The sequence below is a fragment of the Eretmochelys imbricata genome, chromosome 24 (genome assembly GCF_965152235.1).
Source record: "Eretmochelys imbricata isolate rEreImb1 chromosome 24, rEreImb1.hap1, whole genome shotgun sequence".
NCBI lineage: Eukaryota > Metazoa > Chordata > Testudines > Cheloniidae > Eretmochelys > Eretmochelys imbricata.
In genome coordinates this window covers 11726-38579 of record NC_135595.1, presented here as the reverse complement: position 1 = coordinate 38579, position 26854 = coordinate 11726, and the positions used below count along the sequence as shown (strand labels likewise).

The window sequence follows — 26854 nt, the reverse complement described above, 5'->3', positions numbered from 1 at the left end:
CCAACCAGGTTATCTGAGCTTCTTAACCCTTTACAGGTAAAGGAGGGATTTTATGCTACCTTTAGCTGTATGTTTATGACACTGTAATCTAGCTCCTACTGAATGATACATCTAATTTACAGAAATAGTAATTATCATTCAGTAGGAGCTAGATTACAGTGTCATAAACATACAGCTAACTTACAGAAAGGTTTTTGCTTTGTCTCTTTGTGTGTGTTCTCTCTGAGACAAAGAGAGAGGCCAAGCAAGTATATTTTATATATATATATATATATATATATAAAATTCTGATGCTACAGAATTTTTTAATTATATATATATATATATATATATATATATATATATATATAAAATCAAACCCAATAATAAAAGTCCTGCCAAACCAAAGCACTACACTGCATACACAATTCTGCCCTTTACAGAGGATATGACAGAAGTTAGTCACCTTGCTTAATGCACTACCAAAGGGGGTTCAGATATTGCAGTGTTGAGGGTAGCAAAAGAACCTAAATAGAACAGAATAAAAAAAATAGAAGTTTTTGATCATAGACCAAATTTAAGTGGAGAATTTCCTTTAAATTTGTTTCTAGATTGCCTGCTACTACAAATGAGCAAAACTAAATGGTTCAACTGATTTAAAAATATCCATTTTCTGATACTATTTTAAAAGGTGCTATGTATGTCCCATTGTTTTTCTGCTCCTTTGCACTGACAATGCACAAAGTTCTGTCAAATGGAAAAAAATAAGCTACTGCTAATGTCCAGTTATGGTAGTCTTAGCTACCTGTAACAATAAAAAGGTACAATATTTTCAGACAGAAGAGTGATTTTCAAGTTGTGTCCCATTAAAAACGGTTAATAAGGTTTTAAAACCTTTTTAAAAGCTTTTCTTAGTGAGTAAGACTATTTCACCGAAGTCTGTGTCTGTTAAAACACCAAGTTAAGGGCTAGACAGAGGTGGTCACCATTCCAGCCCCAGGTGCATGTGCTGTACCCAAGAAAGTTATCTGACAGAGCTGAAGAAAAAAGATGGAAGCAAAAGGAATATTTGTACATTTATTTATAAGGAAATTATGTTTCTATAATTATTTACAACATGTAGGAAACCAGAGAATAAGTTTATACAAAGCCAGCCAGCCTGCAAGGTAGTCAAAATGTGTAAAAGTTACACTTATTACAATACTTCAAACTATTACTCATGTTTCAAATGCAGACCCGCACCTCCATTTACATTGTGTCCCACCACACATTAGTGGATTCACACATCAATGTTAACAATACAAAAGAGTAATCTTTTGGCAACAGCTTGCCATGATAAGAAAGGCCCCTTTGCAGTTCCAGTCACTGTAAACAATCCACAATTTATTCAGAGGTTTCGCTTCTGTGCTTCAGTGTAATAGCAGTGCTTGCAATCAGGTCTTTGGAGATACACAAACCAGGATGCTATATTACTTTGTTAAACAGTCATAAAGCAAAACTGGTGGAATCAGACAGAAATTAACAGACTGACACCTACATGACAAGTAGTATCACCTGGACCAGCTGAAGAAGGTTAGAGTGTACATACCACTGATATACCAAGTATGTCGAAGTATTAGTAGCAAGCCAAATCCATCCAAAATAGAAAATGGGGAAAACCTATATTCCCCCCCCAACCCCAAGAAATTTGCCTAGAACCAAAAGTTATTTTGAGTTACTGAAATTGCATTTTGGAATTAAGCAGGGTAAGGGGGGTAAGAAACACACATGGGAGCAGCTTAAAATAAATAAAATTAGCAATTTAAGGAAACATGATCTTAAAAATTAATCGTGTAATGCATAGATTTTCCTTTCTCCAGTGAAAGTCCAAACATTGAGGACATCTGTTGTCACCACTGACCAACACAAGTTGACAAAAGGAAAATTACTTAAAATAAACACACAAAATCTGTATTTAAGTCAGCCTGGCTGTCTGTCTCCATTTCTCAAGCTATCCAGGGCAAGTGGAAAATGCAGGGGGAGCGACATACCTCCCTGTTCTTGTTCTGTGAGCACATTCCCTCACTGTATAAAAAGTCCGTGCTGCACTGAGTTTGTGATTTCAAATAACTTTTCATAGATGACAAATTCACTGCAGAAATATGGATTGTAAAAATATAATAGAACCCCTTTCAAAAGGGAATAGTGCACCTTTAGCAGCTTCTGCAAAGGTAAGAACAATGTACATTTGCAAAGTTCGTTTTGTAATATACATGCATTATTGCTAGAGGAAAAAAAGGTGTAACTGAGGGTACAAAAACTGTTCTGTAGCTTCTATGGTGCCATCCAAAATGGCATCTGTTGTTTAGCTCGCTGTTGTGAGGAAGGATACTGGTATCCCAAACTCCATGCCTGTGAAAAAGTACTTGCATTTTTATGGCCACCATGTTCCTCTTCTTCATCTGATGAATCTCCAGTATAAGACACCAATCCAAACCCCTTTTCAGCTGTTTTCATCTTCTTAGCTGGATGATCTAGAGGGAAAAAAAACATTCCCCCCCGCCCCCCCGAGAAGGAAGAAAAAGATAAAAATACCCCAAACAAGTTAATAAATAAAAAAAAGACGTTAATTATAAATTGTTAGTTGGACGCCATTTTGAGGTCACAGGGTCAGTGGTCACCCAAGGTCGGATGTCACACGAGACAGCACCAGCAACAGCACATGTGATCCATCAGAACCATGTAAGAGAGCAGAGAAAGAAAAAAGAAACACAAAAGAAAGGTAAAGTTAGCAAATGAGTTTAAGTGACAGCAATTTCACCGTTAAGAGATAAATATGTAAAGAAAAGTCCAAATTTAATCATAAGAAGTCTAATACAATGGCAAACTCTGGCATCAATATTGGGGAAAAACTGAGGTTAAACTAATATACCGTGTCTGCAGCTCTTGGATACAAGGAAATGTGCAACTTTCAGGGCACTTACAAGAACAAGGATTTAAAATGTTCTCTCAAGTAGCGAATATTTGATGCTACAGAATCCTATGAAAAGATGGAATCCACTAAGGATTTCTGTTAGTTGTGGACCACTTTGGGAGAATGTCTACTAGACACATGGCTTACGTTAGTGATTGTCTTAATATACAGAGCTATACAATTTGAGCCTGATGGGAATGTAAAACTATATGATATACCAGTGTTACAGAGCAATTTCTTATCAGCTGTGCCTAGGCGGATTATCAAAATTAAAAAAAACAAAAACAAAAAAGAGGCCTTCCTCTTTTTCAAATTAGGAGTTACACATATCACAGTTCCCAAGGTTTTTCTATCACTCACTTAAATATTTACCTTAGCTCTCAGAAACTAGGTATCTCATGTAAGAAATGCATGGTTTAAAGCCAGTGGAACATGCCCATCTTCTCACTTAGAATTGCAATCCCAAGGACAGCCCAGAATTGACTGGGCATTTCAGTATTTGCCAAAGTCAGCATTATATCAGTACCTTGCAAGTCAAGCTTGCTTTTGCATATGAATTTGTTTTGTCCATTGTGCTCACCGTGGTTGCCCAATAAGGACCCCGAACCATTTCTTTCTTCGGATTCGGTTTTCATTCCGGTCACTGGAAAAGCTGGTGGAGGCATCAACTGCCTGTTTTAATAAAAGTATTATTTCATTAAATTAAATAATTTAGTAATGTTTAAAATAATTATTGACCTATTTGATTAATTTAATTATTCAATAATTAAGCAATATAAAGTATTGGGTTAGGAGGGATTTAAAGGGGGGGAGGGGTGTGTAAAATTATACAACATGGGATTGGAGTGAATTCTAACATCTTGCTAAAGATCTACCAGAAACAGATTAATATTATCTTATGATTTTAAAGGAAAGATCCTGCTTGCATGATGTTTTCCCCATCAAGCACAACAACAAACTAGGTAGATGGGCCATCTCACGGATAGCTCACCATGATTAAATTTCCAGATAACTTGACAATCTGATCCCTTATATTTCAAAATACCTAAGAAAGTTATTCACTTAGTTCTAAAGAAGATTTGAGAGTTTTTAAAACTTTACCAATATCCCAGATGTATTTTTTCATGTCCTCAAATAAGATCTAGAACATTATTTCTCAACCTCTCTGAACTGGCAATTCCTCATTTGAAGTAGAAAAAAAATATTGCAACAACTTCACATTTAGTAAACATCTCCGTGAGAAGCAAACATAATTTGTGAGTGTTTCAAAATGTTCACAGAGAATACTTAACCTTGAAGGTAAGGGTGTGCAGGGAGTGGGAACCAAGATCATCTTTAGATAAGAAAATTTTCAGTGCCTCACAACCCTTCTGATTGGCTTTTGTGACCCCTGTGTGGGTCACAGCCCAAATTTGAGAAACACTGATTTAGAAGTTCAACTTTTCTTTAGGATTAACAAATATGACTGTAATCCTTTCGTACTTTAGTTAAACACAACATTTACCTGTCCCTCTCTCTCTCCTTTCCTGAGGAACTTGCTGGCTTCGATCCCGCCCCATCGATTTCACTCTGACTGGAGAAGCCTGTACCTAAATTAGTCATATGAATGGGTCCATGCTATGAGCAGAAAAACACATGGCATTAGCAAATCTACAACTATGTTATAAGCTACAGCTCCTTAATGAAAATGTCAGGAAGACCAACCTTTCGGAGTATATTGCAAACTACAGACTGGATTTAATATTTCTAATTTTCTGGGTCTAATATTTTTGTGATTGCCCTATACATAAGGGATCAGGAAATATCTACTGCTCTCTAGTGTAGTTATTCCAAATGCTTTTCCCTACTGTATCCTGAACAAGGTAACTTATGTATATAAACATCTATGAATTGTCACAAAGAATTTTGTATTGCATCTGTAATCAGTGTCTAAAGCCCAAATTTTTAAAGTTATTCAGACTCTTAAGTGCTTTAATCCCTTTTGAAAATTAAATTTAGGCTCCCAAACCAGTTATATGTTGCAACGCTGAGCACTGCAATACCTAAACAATCTCGGCCCAAGTGCTGAGGTAGAAGAGACCTTACACATCATCTAACCCATCTTCCCCACAATGCTCGATTGTACTACCATTAAGCAGCCAGACAACTATCTACTTCCTTCATAGGCTAAAACAGAATGCTACTTGAAACACCAATTTTCACGTCACATACATTTGTGGGTGCAAACATGTCTGCCATTTGAGATTCTGATCCTGAGTAATTTTTTAAGTGTTTTCTGCCAAAATAGCCTTTTTAAATGCAAGTTTGGTTAAATTTTACCAGGGGCAATTTGGACTCAGGAAAATACTTCAGGAATGAGAAGACACTTTTCCATGGTGGAAACTTCCCTTACACATGGAAGTGTCTGAGGAAAAGTTGTAAATTATTTTTTATTAAATTAAATATGGCTGTTTGTATGGAGTAAGATTTTTATCTCATAACTTTATGCCTCATGCTATCTCAAACAATCCTCCTAACTACTAAAACTTCTAGAAATCTGAATAGAAGATTCTGGAAGCAATCAATACACTTTGTCTCACAACAAAAGCAACAATTGTTTTTCATTATGGAAGACTGTGAAAAGGAAAGATTTAATTTTTGTCTGAAAGAAATGGGAGGCACTAGATGCAAATGGTGCATCTATTCCAAAGAACAGAAGTGTGAAGTCTGATCTTCATCACTCATGATTAAATTTTAAATTCTATTTAATAATTCACTAGCATCTCCTAAAGTGACAGTCATGAAACAACTCAAACTATATTAAGAATGATCAATTTACAGCCAAGTCTCTTCGTAGGGAAGGGAATTGGAGGCAGGTACTAAAATTGCTTATTTTATTCCACCTGGTATCCCAGGAGTCCTGACTCTCTCTCATCTGGTAGCTCCTCAGTGAAGCGCCTCTTTTGGCCCTGAGGCTGTGGTTGGACTTGTGGCGGTGTAGCAGTCGGCAAGGTTGTTTTTACTGGGGCCGCAGGAAGAAAAGGCCCACTCAGCGGACTCTAGTGACCACAAAAATTAAAAATATAGCATGTAAGAATCTGATATTACACTAACAAAGATAACGGTTTAAACTAATTAAAGTTTACACAAAGGAATAAAATACCTTCAGTACTTTCTCCTCATAAGTACTAAAAAGGCAAATAATTTAAAAATTGTATTTAGTTTAAAGGCCCACTAAGTAGCAAAGTTGTGGAATGCTATCTTAAAGTGATAGCTATTCAAACCTACTCTACCAGTGCAACTGTAGTGCAGTTTATGAAAATGCCTGTGGTAATTAAAATTATTTCCAACATGAACACAAATAATGGGAATTCAAGAAATTTCTGCCTGACTAATGGATACATGCTATGAATGGAGTTGTCATCTCTTAGGTGATTGTAGCAGTACATGACTCAAAGAGACCCAGCAAAATAGCAGAAGTATTTTATACAAGCATATCCTGAAGAAGAAAGTCATCTTGAGTCTTAGAGCTACTATAAAGATTTCTCTATTAGAGGCAGAAACTTGTTAGCCAAGAACTTTAGGCCAAGTTACGCATCTCTTTCTCTACCTGGCCGGTGCTAGCTGGAGGTTGTACTTGTGAAATTGGGTACTGTGTGGGCACAGGTGGTACTCCTGTGGGTAATGTTGTCAACACTCCAGGTGCCAGTGGCACTGCAGGTGGTACTATGCCTGGTACTCCATAAGGTGGTTGAACTGGCTGCTGAGGAGGAGGAACAACAGGGTAACCAGACTGGTAGCCATTGGATGGATAGTATGATGGCTGAGGAGGTATGCTATTTATAGCAGCAGGTTGTGTGAAACCTGGTGAGGAGAAAAAAAATAAAAATAATTACTTCTAAATCAGCTGCAGAATCTAAAAAAATGTAATTGACGAGGAAAGGTAAAGAAGGTGGGCTGTTGTTCACTGAAGATAAATGAGGGAAAAGACTTTCAAAATTGACAGGGAAAAATAAGACTGTTGCCCAATACCATCTGACTGGAATATATGTAAGTGTAAATATTGCTCATAGAAACAATTTAACTTGCAAACTTCAAAGATATTAACACATACCTGCTAAAGGTACTGCAGTGGTTATTTGATTGACAAATCGGGAGTATTCAGCATGAACCTTCAAAGGACATTAATAGATTAGCAAAAAAATGTATACCATGAACCATGTCAGACTAGCTCTTAGTGAGGCAAAGAATATTTCTTACTACATATTTATCCAGCAACTAGCACAATGTGGCCCTGACTCTGGGTTCTACCAAGAGCACAGTAATGATAATGAACCAAGCAATAAAAGGAAAAGGACAAAACTAAGTCACAGGTATGGCATGGAAGCATGACAGATTTTTACCAGAAATGTACTGCTGGAGTCACTAAAGGTTAAATATTTTTATCCTTAGAAGGGATGCAGAACGCCTCTGGCGGGGGGTGGGGAGTAAACTTCTCCGCAGAACTCCTCCTGTTCCTGGACTGCAGCAGGGAAGAGTGAGAGAGCTCTTCTCCCCCGCGGCTGCAACGGGGAGAGAGAACTCCATCAGCCCTGGGGCTGTGGCGGGGAGAGCGCAGGGCTAGAGAAGTTCCACTCTCCCCACCGCAGCCCAGGAGCAGAAGGAGTTCTGCTCTCCCAGGGCTGATGTGGGGAGAGGGGAGCTCTCTCGCTCTCCCTGCCGCAGCCCAGGAGCAAAAAGAGTTCTGTATCCCCCACTGATTACTGGGAGGGCCCATATCGCTGCTTCCCCATCTTGCACACACCCCCTGCTCAAAGCCAGTTGTTTCCTTGAAACATACCACCACCAGCATGTCAAAGCTTATGAAAAGTTTTGCCGAGAGCATAATAAAAGCAGTTACAACACTGAGGCATAGCAGAGCTAAAAGGGACCCTGAAATCTCATATTTATGGGAATAAGCCACCATTAAAAGTCACTTACAGTTTGTAATAGATTCTCACACAGCTTTTTGGCAGCTGCCAGACCTTCTGGTTTTGGATGACTGAAAAAACAAGAGTCAGAAACTTGAAAAAAAGTGCATTAGTGGTCTTGCTCTTTTATGACTGAATTTTATGACTAGGCTTGGGTGCTTCTTCCTCTTTACTTCCTCCATTGTGTAGCGCAGTTCCAGGCCTTTTCCCTCTCCCTTCATATAGGTGATCAACTGCTTGTCTGCTCAACAGCACATCTAGACCTCTGAACTTTCATTTAGAAAATAAATGTGCCCCCACTTCCTCTTACAATGAAAGTTCAAAGAGGCTCAGCTGCTGCAGGAAGTACTACAGAGGTCAGTGACCTGATTGAAAGAAGAACATTGCGTTTTCCTTTTAAATACTACCACTTGTAAGACACTATCAGTCAACATTAAAAGGAAAATTCTACATTCTTCCTGTAGTCCATCTTCTGCTCTCAGTAACAATTTGACGGTGCTTAGAGTATACAGACGTAGTGTTTTATGAAACATTTAAACGGGGGCATAACATCTCTTTCTAAACAAATCCAACTAGAACTACACGGTACTGTGTTCTTGTGCAAAGCAGTAAGTTAAGATTAAACTGCATGCAATTTTACCTCTTAAGAAAAGCAGTTGCTACATTAGACAGTGTTTCATTCAAGCTTACTCAGCTGTCAGATGAAGATATTTCTATGCTTTCAGCATAACCTGAAATTACATTCCGAATGACTAGATCGCATGGCTTCTTAAAATTACCCATACCTTATGTAGATGTACATAGGTTCAAAGGCTTCTCTGCCTGAAGCTGGCTCTATGCAGCCTGAGCCCTTCCCACGTAGGAAGACCTTGGCACCAGTCTCAATTTGAATGTGTTGTAAGTAGGAGCAGCCAGGCCCTTCCACCTTTTCCTTCACATTAAATGTAGGTACAGCATGTTCCAGACCAACAAATAATTTGTCCTGAACGTAATGCATCTGCAAACATAAAACAGTAGACAGCTAATCATTCCATGTATAAAGTTTACAACTCATTTCAAAGGATAACTATTTGACTTTTGTAGGAGGAAGTTTAAATGTTGGATGGTACAGTCAGTCCTCTGCTCTTCTGTAAGTAGGACTGCTCTCTCCGTCCCCTTCCTCTAGGAGGATGGTATCAGCAGAGCCCCACTTTACAGACTCCACCTTGTTAATCCTCCAGTTACCACAGCGAATAAGAGTTTAAAAAGACAAATTTACAAATGGATAAATCTTACAATATGAGCATAAAATACTACAAGAATCACAGGTATGCATTACATACCCCTGATTGGAATGGAGGCTTCTGGCCAACAGCGGAAGACAGTTGGGCAATGGGAGCAGGCTGGTGATAAACGGTAACTGTAGCTCCATTGAAAGTTGGACTGGAACCAGTGGCAGCTTTCACTACTCCATTAGTAATTATTTCTTTAATTCGGTTTACAGCTCCTGTTGGGTATAACATAATACCACTTTAATTTCAGGAAAAGCATCCTACCAAATGACTAGATCTTCGGGTTCTTCATACTTTAAATCCTTTCCTTTGATTGGACTACCCAAGCCAGAAACCTGCTCTTGCTGCAAACAATATCTGCATTACTGGCTTGCCTGATGTTAACGCCTTGATATTACATACACAGGAGATCAGCCATGTCTTTTCTATTTCCAGAGTGCCAGTGCCAATCCTTACACCAAGTAAGTGCTATATTCCCAAACCAGGGGCTGTTTGAAACTGGAGCATTCTAATAAAACTTTTCAGAATCCAAACAAGTATGCACAGGTTGCAAAAACAAAAAAACTACCCCAAACAACCCAATGTTGGAAAGTCTTCCAGGAGCACTAAACTGCTTCCCCAGATCTGTTTCATTCTCACCTCTTCAGCAGAGTTCGAACCCTTAAAGTGACACGGTGCTAAACAAAATACAGCCCTGGCATTCCAGTTAGTTTACACAGAAACAAATACTCTACATTTATACTATTATTATACACATGCTAACTTCGGAGTGCTAAAAGAACACGTGGACAAGATACCTGAACAAAAGCAAACTAAGGCAACTGATACAGTCTACTCATTCCCTGTACTGCAATTCTACTCCTGGGCCACTTAATTTGCCACATCCTAACATTATTTGTTATATTAAATATTATTTAAATCATGTTGCCACTACTCTACATACATTTAGACTACTGAAAACTAAGTCATCTTGAGGATTTTACTGATTTTATGTAATCCTTAGCAGAAGAGAATCACTCTTACTGGTATCTGATGAAGTGAGCTGTAGCTCACGAAAGCTCATGCTCAAATAAATTGGTTAGTCTCTAAGGTGCCACAAGTACTCCTTTTCTTTTTACTCTTACTGATACTATTACTAGAGAGATGTTTGCCTTTATTTCCATAATAAATGTTAAGGGTTTTTATTTTTTGCTAGCAATTTTTCTCCAGATGAAACTTGGGGAGTGACTTCACCCAGGAGAGAACAATTTTCTTAATTTTCATTATCTAAAAGATCAGAGTTTTAAAAAAACGCAGGTGTTTTTAGTGCTGTTTTCTCATCATGAACACAAGTACCTTTCACAGGGAGCTTAAGATCACATTGTTCCAGAGATTCAAACAAATCATTATTTCTCCATTAAGTTAATCATTCCCAACTGACTTTAGTCAGTTATTAATTTAACACTTAAACAAGTAAAATTATACATGCTCTCAGGGATCATCACCATCATCTGTGAGAAACAAAACAGGAAGCATACCACCCATTGATTAGAAATCCTAAAACGAGTTAAAAAAAAGTTCCACAGCAACACTTTCCAGTCTCTAATATGAAGAGTCCATGGGCCTGGCCTCATCCTTAACACTACCCATTACACCACAGTGAAAGTCTCTTACTTGTGAGTTCTCAACCTTTACGATTTTTTTAACTAGTTTCCTATTTTTCAATCTAGGTTTTGTTTTTCAAAATAGGCTAAAATAAAAGACTTGTTTATATTGGGGAGCCACGTGAACATTACATTCTGGTAAAAACATTAGAACTTAATAACTCTGGTTCCAGCTCATTTGTGCATCCTAGATTTTGCAAACTGAATTTTGCTATCAGTATGCTTGGAGACAGAATACTAGTTCAGAATTTCAAAGTGAGCAAAATCAAAATGCTTGAAATTAAAATGTAAAAATACTGAAAGCTCATGTTAAAGGAGTCTATGGTTCCAGATGCAAAAAAAAGCCCACCATACCTCATGTCAGGGTTCCTTCCCCACTCTGATCTCTAGGGTACAGATGTGGGGACCTGCATGAAAGACTCCCTAAACTTATTCTTACCAGCTTAGGTTAAAAACTTCCCCAAGGTACAAACTTTGCCTTGTCCTTGAACCGTATGCTGCCACGACCAAGCATTTTAAACAAAGAACAGGGAAAGAGCCCAGTTGGAGACGTCTTCCCCCAAAATATCCCCCCAAGCTCTACACCCCCTTTCCTGGGGAAGGCTTGATAAGAATCTTCACCAATTTGTACAGGTGAACACAGACCCAAACCCTTGGATCTTAAGAACAATGAAAAATCAATCAGGTTCTTAAAAGAAGAATTTTAATTAAAGAAAAGGTAAAAGAATCACCTCTGTAAAATCAGGATGGTAAATACCTTACAGGGTAATCAGATTCAAAACAGAGAATCCCTCTAGGCAAAACCTTAAGTTACAAAAAGACACAAAAACAGGAATATACATTCCATCCAGCACAGCTTATTTTACCAGCCATTAAACAAGAGGAAATCTAATGCATTTCTAGCTAGCTTACTTACTAACTTAACAGGAGTTGTAAGGCTGCATTCCTGATCTGTTCCCAGCAAAAGCATCACACAGACAGTCAGTCAGACCCCTTTGTTTCCCCCCCACCTCCAGATTTGAAAGTATCTTCTCCCCTCATTGGTCATTTTGGGTCAGGTGCTAGCAAGGTTACCTTAGCTTCTTAACCCTTTACAGGAGAAAGGGTTTTGCCTCTGGCCAGGAGGGATTTTATAGCAGTGTATACAGAGAGGTGGTTACCCTTCCCTTTATATTTATGACACCTCATTTACAAATATAGATAAAAACGATGTACAGAATCACAATGTAAATGCAAGCCACACTATCTCTATATTAGTCATTAATGCAACAGCATAGAACAAATAAATATGGTTGATATGGAGCCAGATATTGCCCAGGTACAGTCCAACGAACAGAGGAGCAAAGGTCGCTTTACCCCATCTTTGCAACCGCTGAATTCAGGCCTGGTCCAGGGACTGGCATGGCCCACAACTGCTGTTCTAACCTACAGCTGTTACCCCCACAGCTACCTATGGAGCTGCTCCACAGCCCAAAATATCCTAACCACAAAGTGATCCAGCAATATTCCAACGTTCCATTATAATGGGGCCTGCAAAGGAGAACAGGATGTGGTGACCTATGCTGGCCCTGTGCCAAGAGAATTCCCAACATGGGGACCCAACAGATGTTCTGGCCAGAACTGGGGTCCTTGTGTCAGACTGCAAGTGGTAATAAGATGTGTTTTTTCTCCCCAGTTGGGTGATCTATATTAGCAATTATTTAAAAATATTTGTATGTAGAAATTACATAACTGAAATCTGCATACATTGATAAATCTGTACATTACAGGAAAGGTTTCACACTGGTTTATCAGGATTAGGGTGGGCATATGAGGACTGCAAGTAGTGTAAAGGAGGGAAACAGGGAGGGCGAACTGACAAGAAGAGCAGATGTGAAGTTGAACAACTTTATTTATTCCTTTGCTTTTTTTAAAATTTGTGTTGGTGGGCTATGCAATCTAGCCTCTGTAATTCAAAACTCACCTTTTGTAACAACACCACCGAGGGCTCGTCTACACTGGGAGTTTACATTGGCATAGCTCTGTGTCTCAGGGGTGTGAAAAATCCACACCTCAGAGATGTAGCTATGCTGACCTAACCGCCGGTGTAGACAGTGCTAGGTTCATGGAAAAATTCTTCCATCAACCTAGCAACTGCCTCTCAGGGAGGTGGATTACCTTCACCAATGGGAGAACCCCTCCTGTCAGCATAGACAGCATCTACACTGAAGTACTATAGTGGCGCAGTTGCAGTATGGAAGCTGTGCCGCTGCAGCGGTTTAAATGTAGGCACGTATCCTTAGATTTGAATATACATGACCAGAGAGAGGGCCTCTCCACTTATGCCCCACCATGCCAGTTCTTGCTGTGTCTCACCTGCGGACAGATGGCAGATTATTCCTTTTTATAGTGGGGCTGCACCTGAGCTCAACAAGTCACACCTTGTGGTCCATCAAAGCCTTAGTTTGATGACTTGTAGGATGCAATGGAAAATGCTTCTGTCTTTTCAACCAACAAGGGATTTACCATTAGTGCATGAACTGTTACCTTCTCCCAGATAATTTACAGCTCATAATAAAAATATATATCAAATTAATAAAAAAACCACAATAATACAGGACACAACATTATGTATTACTTACTGTCAACTAGCTCTCGTGTCTGCCCCTGGACATGGAGATACAAAGGCCGATCCCTATTAAAAGAACACCAAAACATTCTATGAAAGCACTGACATCACCATCCAGTAATGAATTCATCCCAATTCCATTACAGTTTTGATAATGCTACATACTTTTCGTTCATAAATATAACAACAATCCCTGCTGAATTCTGAGAGAAATGGCAGCAAAGCAGAGATCAGCAGCCTGAGAAAGTGTAAATAAAAGTAACTGAGTATTTCTTAACTATGTATTTTTCATTGAATTTCGATGACCCCTTGATAGGCAAAGGGATACAATCTACATTAAAAAATTCAGAAGTTCCTTGTTTGAATGAATGAAGACTCCCTAGATTAATAAAACCAGGAACTTGAAAATTATAATTAATTTTAATCATTTACATTGCATTTACTCTTTGGATTTCACTTATCTGGTTCAATTGCCCAAGCTTTGTCAGTTTCACTTTGTGGTTTGCATATTAACATGCTGCCATCTCCCAGACTTTTATTATGACAGGTCTACCAGTCCAAGAGATGGCAAGCTCCACACCAGTGTGCTCCTCACTAGGAGTGACATCTTGGCTCTACTGAAGCCAATGGCAAAACTCCCATTGACTTGGGGCCAGGATTTCACTCTTAACAGCATGCAAGCCATAATCCAGAGTTCCATAAGGAAGAGCATAACATCTCCCACACACATGCTATTTAATAGTGCAGCAAAATATTAAATATGCATTTATAGATCTCAAAAGTGAAACTCCACCCTGGTCACATTCATGAAGGCACCTATCCTTGAGCTGGTTATGTAAAGAAAAGGTACCTCGAAATTTACATCATGCTGCAATTTCATCAACAGCATTATGATAAACTACTAATTTAAAAAGAACAGGAGTACTTGTGGCACCTTAGAGACTAACAAATTTATCTGAGCATAAGCTTACATGGGCTACAGCCCACTTTATCAGATACATAGAATGGAACATATAGTAAGAAGATATTTATATATACAGAGAACATGAAAAGGTGGAAGTACCCATACCAACTGTAAGAGGCTAATTAATTAAGAGGAGCTATTATCAGCAGGGGGGAAAAAAACTTTTGAAGTGATAATCAAGATGGCCCATTTCGGACAGTTGACACGAAGGTGTGAGGATACTTAACATGATGAAATAGATTCAATTAGTGTAATAACCGAGCCATTCCCAGTCTCTGTTCAAACCTAAGTTAATGGTATCTAGCCTGCACACGAATTCAAGTTCAGCAGCTTCTCACCGGAGTCTGTCCCTGAAGCTTTTCCGTTGCAAAATTAATCACTCAGTGACAGACTTAAAGGTGGCAGAGAGGCTGAAGTGCTCTCCCACTGGTCTTTGAATGTTATGATTCCCGATGTCAGATCTGTGTCCGTCTATTCTTTTGCATAGAGACTGTCCGCCCCGGCCAATGCACATGGCAGAGGGGCATTGCTGGCACAATGGCATATATCACATTGGTAGATGTGCAGGTGAACGAGCCCCTGATGGCGTGGCTGATGTGATTAGGTCCTATGATGGTGTCACTTGAATAGACATGTGGACAGAGTTGGCACTGGGCCGCGCTGCAAGGATAGGTTCCTGGGCCACTGTTTTTGTTGTATGGTGTGTGGTTGCTGGTGAGTATTTGCTTCAGGTTGGGGGGCTGTCTGGAAGCGAGGACTGGTCTGTCTCCCAAGATCTGTGAGAGTAAGGGATCATCTTTCAGGATAGGTTGTAGATCTTTGATGATGTGCTGGAGGGGTTTTAGTTGGGGGCTGAAGGTGACGGCTAGTGGCGTTCTGTTATTCTCTTTGTTGGGCCTGTCCTGTAGTAGGTGACTTCTGGAATATGAACAAGAGGCTGCCTGGCAGCTCTCTAACTCCACATTCTACAGGCAATTATCCTCTGATCCCACTGAAGATTACCAAAAGAAACTACACCATCTGCTCCAGAAACTCCCTGAAAAAGCACAGGAACAGATCTGTACAGACACATGCCTAGTACCCCGACCAGGGGTATTTTGTTTGCTACCCAAGATCCATAAACCTGGAAATCCTGGAAGCCCCATCTCAGGCATTAGAACCCTAACAGCAGGATTGTCTGGCTATGTGGACTGTCTCCTCACGCCCTATGCTACCAGCACTCCCAGCTATCTTAAAGACACCACTGACCTTCCTGAGGAAACTACAATCCATCAGTGATCTTCCAGAAAACACCATCCTGGCCACTACAGATGTAGAAGCCCTCTACACCAACATTCCACACAAAGATGGACTACAAGCCATCAGGAACAGTATCCCCGATAATGCCACGGCAAATCTGGTGCCTGAACTTTGTGATTTTGTCTTCACCCACAACTATTTCACATTTGGGGACAATATATACCTTCAAGTCAGCAACACTGCTATGGGTACCCACTTGGCCCCACAGTATGACAACATTTTTATGACGGACTTAGAACAACTCTTCCTTAGCTCTCGTCCCTTAACACCCCATCTCTACTTGCGCTACATTGATGACATCTTCATCATCTGGACCCATGGAAAAGAAGCCCTTGAGGAATTCCACCATGATTTCAACAATTTCCATCCCACCATCAACCTCAGCCTAGACCAGTCCACACAAGTCCATTCCCTAGACACTACTGTGCTAATAAGCGATGGTCACATAACAGTCAGTAGGTTTCCGGTATAGGGTGGTGGTTATTACTTACCTACATGCCTCCAGCTTCCATCCAGGACACACAACACGATCCATTGTCTACAGCCAAGCTCTAAGATACAACCACATTTGCTCCAATCCCTCAGACAGAGACAAACACCTACAAGATCTCTAACTACAATACCCACCTGCTGAAGTGAAGAAACAGACTGACAGAGCCAGAAGAGTACCCAGAAGTCACCTACTACAGGACAGGCCCAACAAAGAAAATAACAGAACGCTACTAGCAGTCACTTTCAGCCTCCAACTAAAACCCCTCCAGCACATCATCAAAGATCTACAACCTATCCTGAAAGATGATCCCTCACTCACAGATCTAGGGAGACAGACCAGTCCTCGCTTCCAGACAGCCCCCCAACCTGAAGCAAATACTCACCAGCAACCACACCCCATACAACAAAAACACTGTGCTTATGCTCAAATAAATTTGTTAGTCTAAGGTGCCACAAGTACTCCTGTTCTTTTTTCTAATACAGACTAACACAGCTGCTACTCTGAAACCTACTAATTTAAAGCTTCACTTGAATCTCAAAGCAAGAATTCCTAGTCTCAATGTAAATAAATTATTCTTGAAATGCTCATAATACTACACACTGAAATACTTGACAATAGAGATAAACCTTCACATGTACTAAAGTTCCCGGGAGTAACTGAAAGCAGTTTTGATTTCATATTAGTTCGACTATTACCATAGTTATTTAGTATTTGCACTGCTGTAGCGATTAAGAGCCCTAGTCATGGGCCAGAATCCCACAGTGCTAGGTGCTGTACAAACACAGCTAGACATGCAATCAGTATTTCAGCCTGATGATAATTAGCCTATTAAAAGCCTCCATAATAACCACAATACCAACTTACTCTGCTACATAACAGAGAATCTTTGAGGGTAACTATATATATATATATATATATATATATATATATATATATCCACATAAGTATCCAACCATGATGCCAAATAATTTAAAGAACTACAAACCCAGGTGCTAATTTTGCTTTCTCCTCCACAGTCATGAACCTCCCTCGAGTAGAGACAGCTGCTCCACTCAGACGACTTATCTGTAGACATTAAAAAAAAAAAAATCAGTTATGAGTAAAGCCCTGCTTGAATTGCAGGATGATTGTAAAATAATTGCTGCTGGGTTGAGGACAAGACATGGAAAATAGCGGAAAAGTAATCACAGACCTTTATTAATTTGGCCAGAGAAGACCTACTTGTTTAAGAAAAATTTGCTGGAACAATATAAACACTCAAGTATTATGTTACACCTGCTAATTTATTTTTTTGGAAAACCAGACATTTTGCTGCAACTATATTACTGTCATTAATGCACGGAGCTGAAAGCATGAGTCGCAGATGCCTGGGGCTACCAGCGGGAGCCCCGGGTGGCTGACAAAATTGGGGTGGAAGCCTAATATTGCAGGATCCACAATGTTGCAGCCTTAGTTATGAAACAAGTGGAAACTGAAATAGGGACCAGATAGTCAGTGAAAATTAAACTGATTAAATAAAGATATGGAAACACTTTAGTATGAAGAGAGATTGTAAAGACCAGGACTGTTGATTTTAAAGACATTACCTGATAGAGAGATGATAAATACTATACAAAAGTTACATTGGGCACTTCAGTTTACCTTTAATTATACAAGACAACATTAAATTATGTTGAAAAAGAACATATTTAAAGCTGAAAAAAGGAATTTTGTTTGTTTGTGGTACAAAATTACAAGGGTTTCTTTCCCTTTTTTTTTCTTTTTTTTTAAAAAGGGGACTACAAATCCTCTGGGTTCAAGATACAAGCGAACCTCTAACTAATGGGCATCAGCAAGACACCTCTTTCAGGGGCAATTTATTTCACTTTGTTTCTTACATCTTCATTTGAAGCTTCGGATATTGGCCACAGTCAGAAGTCCAGAATAGATGGACCAGTGTTCTGATCCAGTATAGCAATTCCTATATTTCTACAAAGACTGAACAGAGGTCTAACTAACAAGGTCAGCTAACAAGGTCACTAACAAGGTCAGCTCCCAGACTGCTACGCTGGGCATCACAAAATGGGGAAGAGATGGCCAGCCCTCTGTGGAGATAGAGGTGGTTAGGGACTATTTAGAAAAGCTGGACGTGCACAAGTCCATGGGGCCGGACGAGTTGCATCCGAGAGTGCTGAAGGAATTGGCGGCTGTGATTGCAGAGCCATTGGCCATTATCTTTGAAAACTCGTGGCGAACCGGGGAAGTCCCGGATGACTGGAAAAAGGCTAATGTAGTGCCAATCTTTAAAAAAGGGAAGAAGGAGGATCCTGGGAACTACAGGCCAGTCAGCCTCACCTCAGTCCCTGGAAAAATCATGGAGCAGGTCCTCAAAGAATCAATCTTGAAGTACTTGCATGAGAGGAAAGTGATCAGGAACAGCCAGCATGGATTCACCAAGGGAAGGTCATGCCTGACTAATCTAATCGCCTTTTATCATGAGATTACTGGTTCTGTGGATGAAGGGAAAGCAGTGGATGTATTGTTTCTTGACTTTAGCAAAGCTTTTGACACGGTCTCCCACAGTATTCTTGTCAGCAAGTTAAGGAAGTATGGGCTGGATGAATGCACTATAGGGTGGGTAGAAAGCTGGCTAGATTGTCGGGCTCAACGGGTAGTGATCAATGGCTCCATGTCTAGTTGGCAGCCGGTGTCAAGTGGAGTGCCCCAGGGGTCGGTCCTGGGGCCGGTTTTGTTCAATATCTTCATAAATGATCTGGAGGATGGTGTGGATTGCACTCTCAGCAAATTTGCGGACGATACTAAACTGGGAGGAGTGGTAGATACGCTGGAGGGGAGGGATAGGATACAGAAGGACCTAGACAAATTGGAGGATTGGGCCAAAAGAAATCTGATGAGGTTCAATAAGGATAAGTGCAGGGTCCTGCACTTAGGACGGAAGAATCCAATGCACCGCTACAGACTAGGGACCGAATGGCTAGGCAGCAGTTCTGCGGAAAAGGACCTAGGGGTGACAGTGGACGAGAAGCTGGATATGAGTCAGCAGTGTGCCCTTGTTGCCAAGAAGGCCAATGGCATTTTGGGATGTATACGTAGGGGCATAGCGAGCAGATCGAGGGACGTGATCGTCCCCCTCTATTCGACATTGGTGAGGCCTCATCTGGAGTACTGTGTCCAGTTTTGGGCCCCACACTACAAGAAGGATGTGGATAAATTGGAGAGAGTCCAGCGAAGGGCAACAAAAATGATTAGGGGTCTAGAACACATGACTTATGAGGAGAGGCTGAGGGAGCTGGGATTGTTTAGCCTGCAGAAGAGAAGAATGAGGGGGGATTTGATAGCTGCTTTCAACTACCTGAAAGGGGGTTCCAAAGAGGATGGCTCTAGACTGTTCTCAATGGTAGCAGATGACAGAACGAGGAGTAATGGCCTCAAGTTGCAGTGGGGGAGGTTTAGATTGGATATTAGGAAAAACTTTTTCACTAAGAGGGTGGTGAAACACTGGAATGCGTTGCCTAGGGAGGTGGTGGAATCTCCTTCCTTGGAAGTTTTTAAGGTCAGGCTTGACAAAGCCCTGGCTGGGATGATTTAACTGGGAATTGGTCCTGCTTCGAGCAGGGGGTTGGACTAGATGACCTTCAGGGGTCCCTTCCAACCCTGATATTCTATGATTCTATGATTAGAGGTGTTGCCTTTATAGGCAAGAGAAGGAAAAACCTGATGAAGTGAGCAGTAGCTCACGAAAGCTTATGCTCAAATCAATTTGTTAGTCTCTAAGGTGCCACAAGTACTCCTTTTCTTTTTAGGAAAATCAATGCATTTAAAAATGTTCCAGCTATGTGAGTAATCAAAGTCATACTCAAGATAAATAAGACCATCTGGAACAGAAGGTACTTCTATTTTAACATCATAAGCAAGACTGATTTTTATTAGTCCCTAGAAGATAAGAGTTCTAATCTAGTTGTTCACCTCTAACAACATGGATTCCCTCAAACTGGAACATTAAAACTAACACATTGGAAAGCTGAATGTTGCTCCAATCACAGGTGCTACCATGTCTCAGCATGAGGTCTCTATGTAAATTATTTTGAATATTTTTACAAGCAGTCACATATTTCACTATTCTGTCGCATAGTTTCAAACTCAGAATCTAGTCACTCTGGCCAATAAGTTACAATGTGGCTTATGGACCCCTGCCATCTCCCTACCCACAACCCAAACACTTTTTCTAGGAATCTTCCCTCAATCGACGAACATTAATCCTTTTAAACTTTAAAAACAGTTGAAAGCCAAAGAATTAGATACAGCTTTTTTACACACCTCGTCCTGAGTTTGTCCTCTTGTCAACAGGTTTCTGCACGTGAGGGGCACATCATTGATTTCCACTTCTGCTACTACAAGGTCATCTTTACTTTTGCTTGTAGCCGAACTTTTCCCTGGGGCCTGTAGCTTCAACAGACCATTACAAAACTTTGATACACAGCAATACTCAGTTGCACTATACAACAAGACAACTTGACCAGAATGGTCCTTTAAGACAAATAACAATGTTGTCTTTTTGTATCTCCTTTCACGCTCTGAACTCATTTGCTTTACAATAAAAAATTATTAGTTATATCTAGTATTCATTACTTACCTAGCTCTTCACATCTTCAAACATCCTGTATAAATACCAACTGATTAATCATTTTCAACACTTCTCTGAGATGGGTATTACTGTTTCCATTTTACAGACAGAGAACCTGAGAAAGGAAGAGCTTTGTGGCTAAGGAACTGGATTCCTGTGAGACTTTGGACAAGACAATTTCTATTTGCCTCAACTCCCCGTATGTAAAATGGGGAAAATACTTTCTTTCACACTTAGTGTAAACTGTAAACTCTTCCAAGATGGGACTGTCCTTACTATGTGTTGGTACAGTGCATAATAAAATGGGGCCCTGTTCTCAGGTATAGTTTCTAGAGGCTATAATAAGACAAATAATCATGATAACAAAGGCACAAAGAGGTATAGCTGGAGGAGGTTACAATCACTTTGGAGGACAGGATTAGAAATCAAAATTATCTTGATAAATTGGAGAACTGATATGAAATTAACTAGATGAAATTCAATAATGACAAGTGCAATGTCCTAGACTTAGGATAGAAAAATTAAATGCACAAATAGAAAATGGGGAAGAACTGGCTAGGCAGAAAAGGATTTGGGGTTATAATGTATTACAAATTAACTATAAGCCAATAATCTGATACTGATATAGTTGTGGGATGTATTAACAGGAGTGTTATACGTAGGTCACAGGTAACTGTTACGCTCTGCTTGGCACTGGTGAGCACCCAGTTTTGGGCACCACACCTTCAGACAATATGGACAAACTAGAGGGAATCCAGAGGAAAGCAACAAAAATGATGAAAGGTTTAGAAAAAACAATTTACGAGGAAAGATTAAAAATACTGTGTATGTTCTGTCTTGAGAAACAACAATCAAGGGGGGAACCTAATAGTGAAATACATGGTACCATTGGTCTTTATGGAAACCAAGTAAATTAGGAAACATTAGAAGTTACAATACACTTAACAATACTCAAAAACATCCAGAGAGTGGACACACTTCATGCTCCTTCCATGGTGATTTTGAAGACTGCTTCAAATCAATATACCTTCTCATGTTTCTTTCCAGGAGATGCAAGCAACACCCTACTGAGGCCAAAAACTTCAGATCCTCATGTTGGAGCCCGTATCATGAAACAATAGAGAATGAGGTTCTGTGATTGTTTCATAGGAGGTTAAACTCATCAACCAATTTCACCAGTTAGCAAAATTCTGAAGATTCCTGGGAGAAAGGAGATCTTAGAGAAATGTTTACTACATAAGCCCATATAACAAATTTTCAAAGAAAGTTTTAGATAAACCTTCCATCATTTCAATATTTTTACTCGGTGAATAAGGACTCTGACAAAATAAGGACTAACATTTTTAATGCAACTTCACGGCACTGGCTCTGTTAGATTACGAAAACTTGCTGGAATTGATGGTTCTTTCTACCATCAGCAGGTACTGGAAATTACAGCGTAAAATGTACCATAAATATCCACAGTTTTTAAAGAAACGTTTATTAACATTACATGTCAACTGGCTAGAACAGGGGGCTAGGAGGCAGGAACACCTGAGTTCCAAATCTGGCTCTACCACTGACTAGGGGGTTCCTTTACACTACAGCTGGAGGTATAATTTCCAGTTCCGGTAGACACGTCTCCTAGCTTTGACTGAGCTAGCATGATAAAAACAACAGTATAGTTGTGGCAGTGCACTCATGGCACGGGCTTAGAGTCTCAGACGGAATTAATACTCAGAGAGCTAGACAGTGCTGCTGCCCATACTGCCTCAGCTACACCAACATTTTTAGCATGCTATCTTTATCAAAGCTTGTTAGGATATGCAAGGGTTAAGTAAAGAGCTGGGTAACCGCTAGCATGGTATTAGAGAGGAAGGCATGGGCAGGCACTCTCTTCGTTTGATAAATAAAGTGCTACCCCTCTCCCTTCCCTTCCCCTTGTTAAGGATTAATAAGCATTACAGCTGCATAAGGAATGTGGGGATCTAAAAGATATTCTTTGCGTAAAGCAGTATTATCTCCCCCTCCCTTCCTTCCCCAGCAACATAAACAAGTTTGGGGTCTGTCAAGGTTCCTTCCCAACTCTGAACTCTAGGGTACAGATGTGGGGACTTGCATGAAAACCTCCTAAGCTTATTTTTACCAGCTTAAGTTAAAACTTCCCCAAGGTACAAACTATTTTCCTTTTTCCCTTGGATTTTATTGCTGCCACCACCAAACATCTAACAGATATATAACTGGGAAAGAGCCCGCTTGGAAACGTCTTTCCCCTCAAAATCCTCCCCAAACCCTATACCCCCTTTCCTGGGGAAGGCTTGATAAAAATCCTCACCAATTTGCATAAGTGAACACAGACCCAAACCCTTGGATCTTAAGAACAATGAAAAAAGCAATCAGGTTCTTAAAAGAAGAATTTTAATAGAAGAAAAAGTAAAAGAATCACCTCTGTAAAATCAGGATGGTAAATACCTTACAGGGTAATTAGATTCAAAACATAGAGAATCTCTCTAGCCAAAACCTTAAAATACAAAAAAGACACAAAAACAGGAATCTACATTCAATTCAGCACAGCTTATTTTCTCAGCCATTTAAAGAAAACAGAATCTACCACATACCTAGCTAGATTATTTAATAAGTTCTAAGACTCCATTCCTTTTCTGTCCCCGGCAAAAGCATCACACAGACAGATTCTCCCTCCCTCCAGCTTTTGAAAGTACCTTGTCTCCTCATTGGTCATTTTGGTCAGGTGCCAGCAAGGTTATCATAGCTTCTTAACCCTTTATAGGTGAAAGGTTTTTTCCTCTGGCCAGGAGCGATTTTAAAGGTGTTTACCCTTCCCTTCATATTTATGATAGGGTCATGGCCCCTTCCTCCCGCCCCTGTGAACTGCTGATTAAGGGAAAATGTGGCTATAATTACTGCAAAAAATGTATCTTCAAGGTAAAAATTATTTGTAGAATATGCTTATGCTGTAAACAGTAATAGGGGTGGGGATAATTATATCCAGTATATAGCTATTAATAGTCATTGTATGGGCATTCATATTACTCAATAAGGGTTTTGGGGGTGTTGCAGTAAACATAGATATTTACATATTAACTTAAAATTTAAAAAAAGTGTGCTGTAACTAATTAAGTGCTTACTCGACAATTGGGTTGAGGGGAACAAGCACCGCAATAAAGAAGCGCATCTACTCAATCCCCCAATGGGTCAGCCTGCTCAATCTTCTATCAAAGCTGGTGTGTGTATGTCTACCTTAACTGGAAATTACACCTTCAGATGTAGCATATGGGTACCCTATGTGAATTTTTAAGCAAGTTACTTATGTTATGTATGCTTTTGCATCTGTACGGAAAACTTCTTGTGAGGATTCCTTAATTAAGGCCCCGAACATGCCACTAAACACATGGCTAACTTTAAACATGTGAGCAGTGTGGGCTCAAAAAGGCTACTTGTTAAAGCTTAAAGTTAAATATGTCTTTTTATAGGATTGAAGAATTAATATGCATAAAGTATTTTGAAGAAGCTCTAAGTTCAAAATATTACTAAATCAAGTTAAACTTTTTTTTCTTGAGGAGAGTTGTAGAACTGATCTCTCAATAACTGAAGCATCTCAGTTTCTAAAGTCTTCTGAATACAAAGCGGGGTCTTTCTATTGAAATTTGTATCATCCAAGTCCCAACATGGAGCTTCCTGTTCAATTATTAAATTTCCATTATGTTTAAATCATTTTATTTTTTTTAAATCTTATACTCTTTTTAGAAAATTGACAAAATAGCTGAAATCTTTCACAGTTCACTGGACTGTGCCTTTGGCCTTAAACCCTAGACACTAGATATCTTGGTAGCAAAGTATATTCACGCATTATAGCAGACATAAAGAGAGGTGGACACAACCCCCTACCCTGCCACTCACTTTGTCTGTAGTGTTCGCTGTTGGTTTCAGTTTTCCTTTAGCCATGAGCATCGCATTGATTTTCGCTGCCACAGCAGCAGCTGCATCCAGAGCTCCTGAGGGGGCCGCAGAGCTTTCGGAACCCTGCACACCGGAGACGCCATCTCCGCTGCTCTGGAAGGGGCGGCCAGGCAGTGGGGCCGAACCAGGAATAATGAAAAGAGCAGGAGACGGACCGGGCTGGTCCCACTTACTGCGGCGCCTGGAAAACAAAACACGCTCAGCTTCATCTCAGCTCCGACACCCCCCCCCCCCCACCGAAGTCTCCAACCATCTACCCCCTCCCCCAAACTGCAGGGACCGTTCTCGGCCCGGACCCCCCCCCCCCCGTGGAAATGCTGACTCCAAACCCCCACCCACCAACCAGACTCTCAAGTCCCAGCTCACCCGCCAGCGGCCCCAGAATCTCGCTGCCCTGTGCTCCCCGCTGACATGGCTCCGACCCGGCTCAGCCACCTCCGCTCCAAACCCTTCGTCATTTCCGCCAGCCCAGAGCCGACTGACGCAATTTCCGACCGTTGTCATAGTGACCGCACAGTTCCAACGACTTCCGGTGTCCGGTTCACAGGAATCCTGTCCGTGGCGGTGTGATGGCAAGTTCTGGTCACTGTTCCTAGTGGAAAGAAAAGGAGTACTTGTGGCACCTTAGAGACTAACCAATTTATTTGAGCATGAGCTTTCGTGAGCTACAGCTCACTTCATCAGATGCATACCGTGGAAACTGCAGCAGACTTTATATATACACAGAGAATATGAAACAATACCTCCTCCCACCCCACTGTCCTGCTGGTAATAGCTTATCTAAAGTAATCATCAGGTTAGGCCATTTCCAGCACAAATCCAGGTTTTCTCACCCTCCACCCCCCCCACACAAATTCACTCTCCTGCTGGTGATAGCCCATCCAAAGTGACAACCCTTTACACAATGTGCATGATAATCAAGTTAGGCCATTTCCTGCACAAATCCAGGTTCTCTCACTCCCTCACCCCCCCCCAAAAAAACCGACCCCCATACACACACAGACTCACTCTCCTGCTGGTAATAGCTCATCCAAACTGACCACTCTCCAAGTTTAAAACCAAGTTAAACCAGAACATTATGGCTGATTTAGAACAACGCTTCCTCAGCTCTCGTCCCCTAAAGCCCCTACTCTACTTGCGCTATATTGATGACATCTTCATCATCTGGACCCATGGAAAAGAAGCCCTTGAAGAATTCCACCATGATTTCAACAATTTCCATCCCACCACCAACCTCAGCCTGGTCCAGTCCACACAAGAGATCCACTTCCTGGACACTACAGTGCTAATAACCAATGGTCACATAAACACCACCCTATACCGGAAACCTACTGACCGCTATTCCTACCTGCATGCCTCCAGCTTTCACCCTGACCACAACCACACGATCCATCGTCTACAGTCAAGCTCTGCGATACAACCGCATTTGCTCCAACCCCTCAGACAGAGACAAACACCTACAAGATCTCTGTCAAGCTTTCTTACAACTACAATACCCACCTGCGGAAGTAAAGAAACAGATTGATAGAGCCAGAAGAGTTCCCAGAAGTTACCTACTACAGGACAGGCCTAACAAAGAAAATAACAGAACTCCACTAGCCGTCACCTTCAGCCCGCAACTAAAACCCCTCCAACGCATTATTAAGGATCTACAACCTATCCTAAAGGATGACCCAACACTCTCACAAATCTTGGGAGACAGGCAGTCCTTGCCTACAGACAGCCCTGCAACCTGAAGCAAATACTCACCAACAACCACATACCACACAACAGAACCACTAACCCAGGAACTTATCCTTGCAACAAAGCCCGTTGCCAATTGTGCCCACATATCTATTCAGGGGACACCATCACAGGGCCTAATAACATCAGCCACACTATCAGAGGCTCGTTCACCTGCACATCCACCAATGTGATTTATGCCATCATGTGCCAGCAATGCCCCTCTGCCATGTACATTGATCAAACTGGACAGTCTCTACGTAAAAGAATAAATGGACACAATCAGATGTCAAGAATTATAACATTCATAAACCAGTCGGAGAACACTTCAATCTCTCTGGTCATGCAATCACAGACATGAAGGTCGCTATCTTAAAACAAAGAAACTTCAA

The 26854-nt window shown here is 40.6% G+C and overlaps 1 protein-coding gene and 1 non-coding gene across 5 annotated transcripts; both read right to left on the bottom strand.

Annotated features, from left to right (window-relative positions):
* Nucleotides 1–1042: 1042 nt before the first annotated feature.
* KHDC4 (KH domain containing 4, pre-mRNA splicing factor) lies at nt 1043–25226 on the bottom strand. Of its 4 annotated transcripts, none has more exons than XM_077840943.1 (14): nt 25107–25226; nt 24681–24921; nt 20477–20605; nt 17145–17224; nt 13417–13469; nt 9204–9367; nt 8667–8878; nt 7892–7952; nt 7026–7083; nt 6522–6775; nt 5815–5970; nt 4437–4549; nt 3513–3604; nt 1043–2492 (listed from the first exon to the last, which is right to left on the bottom strand). In XM_077840943.1, the coding sequence occupies exons 1-14, from the start codon at nt 25196–25198 to the stop codon at nt 2293–2295; spliced, it is 1905 nt and encodes a 634-aa protein (XP_077697069.1). In that variant the 5' UTR covers nt 25199–25226; the 3' UTR covers nt 1043–2292. The 4 variants fall into 4 exon arrangements, 3 of the variants coding, with proteins under 3 accessions (XP_077697069.1, XP_077697070.1, XP_077697071.1); XM_077840944.1 differs by having other exon boundaries at nt 20477–20599; XR_013348672.1 differs by having other exon boundaries at nt 2436–2492; nt 4437–4521.
* On the bottom strand, nt 8975–9102 carry LOC144280050 (small Cajal body-specific RNA 4). Its single transcript, XR_013348719.1, has one exon.
* Nucleotides 25227–26854: the final 1628 nt, after the last annotated feature.

Coding starts and splice junctions, on each gene's coding strand:
- KHDC4 (XM_077840943.1), bottom strand. CDS start 25,198: ATGACGAAGGGTTTGGAGCGGAGGTGGCTGAGCCGGGTCGGAGCCATG. Junction 6,776..7,025: donor CACTGCAGTACCTTTAGCAG/GTATGTGTTAAT, acceptor TCTCCTCACCAG/GTTTCACACAACCTGCTGCT. Junction 4,550..5,814: donor CAGGACTCCTGGGATACCAG/GTGGAATAAAAT, acceptor TTCTGCTCATAG/CATGGACCCATTCATATGAC.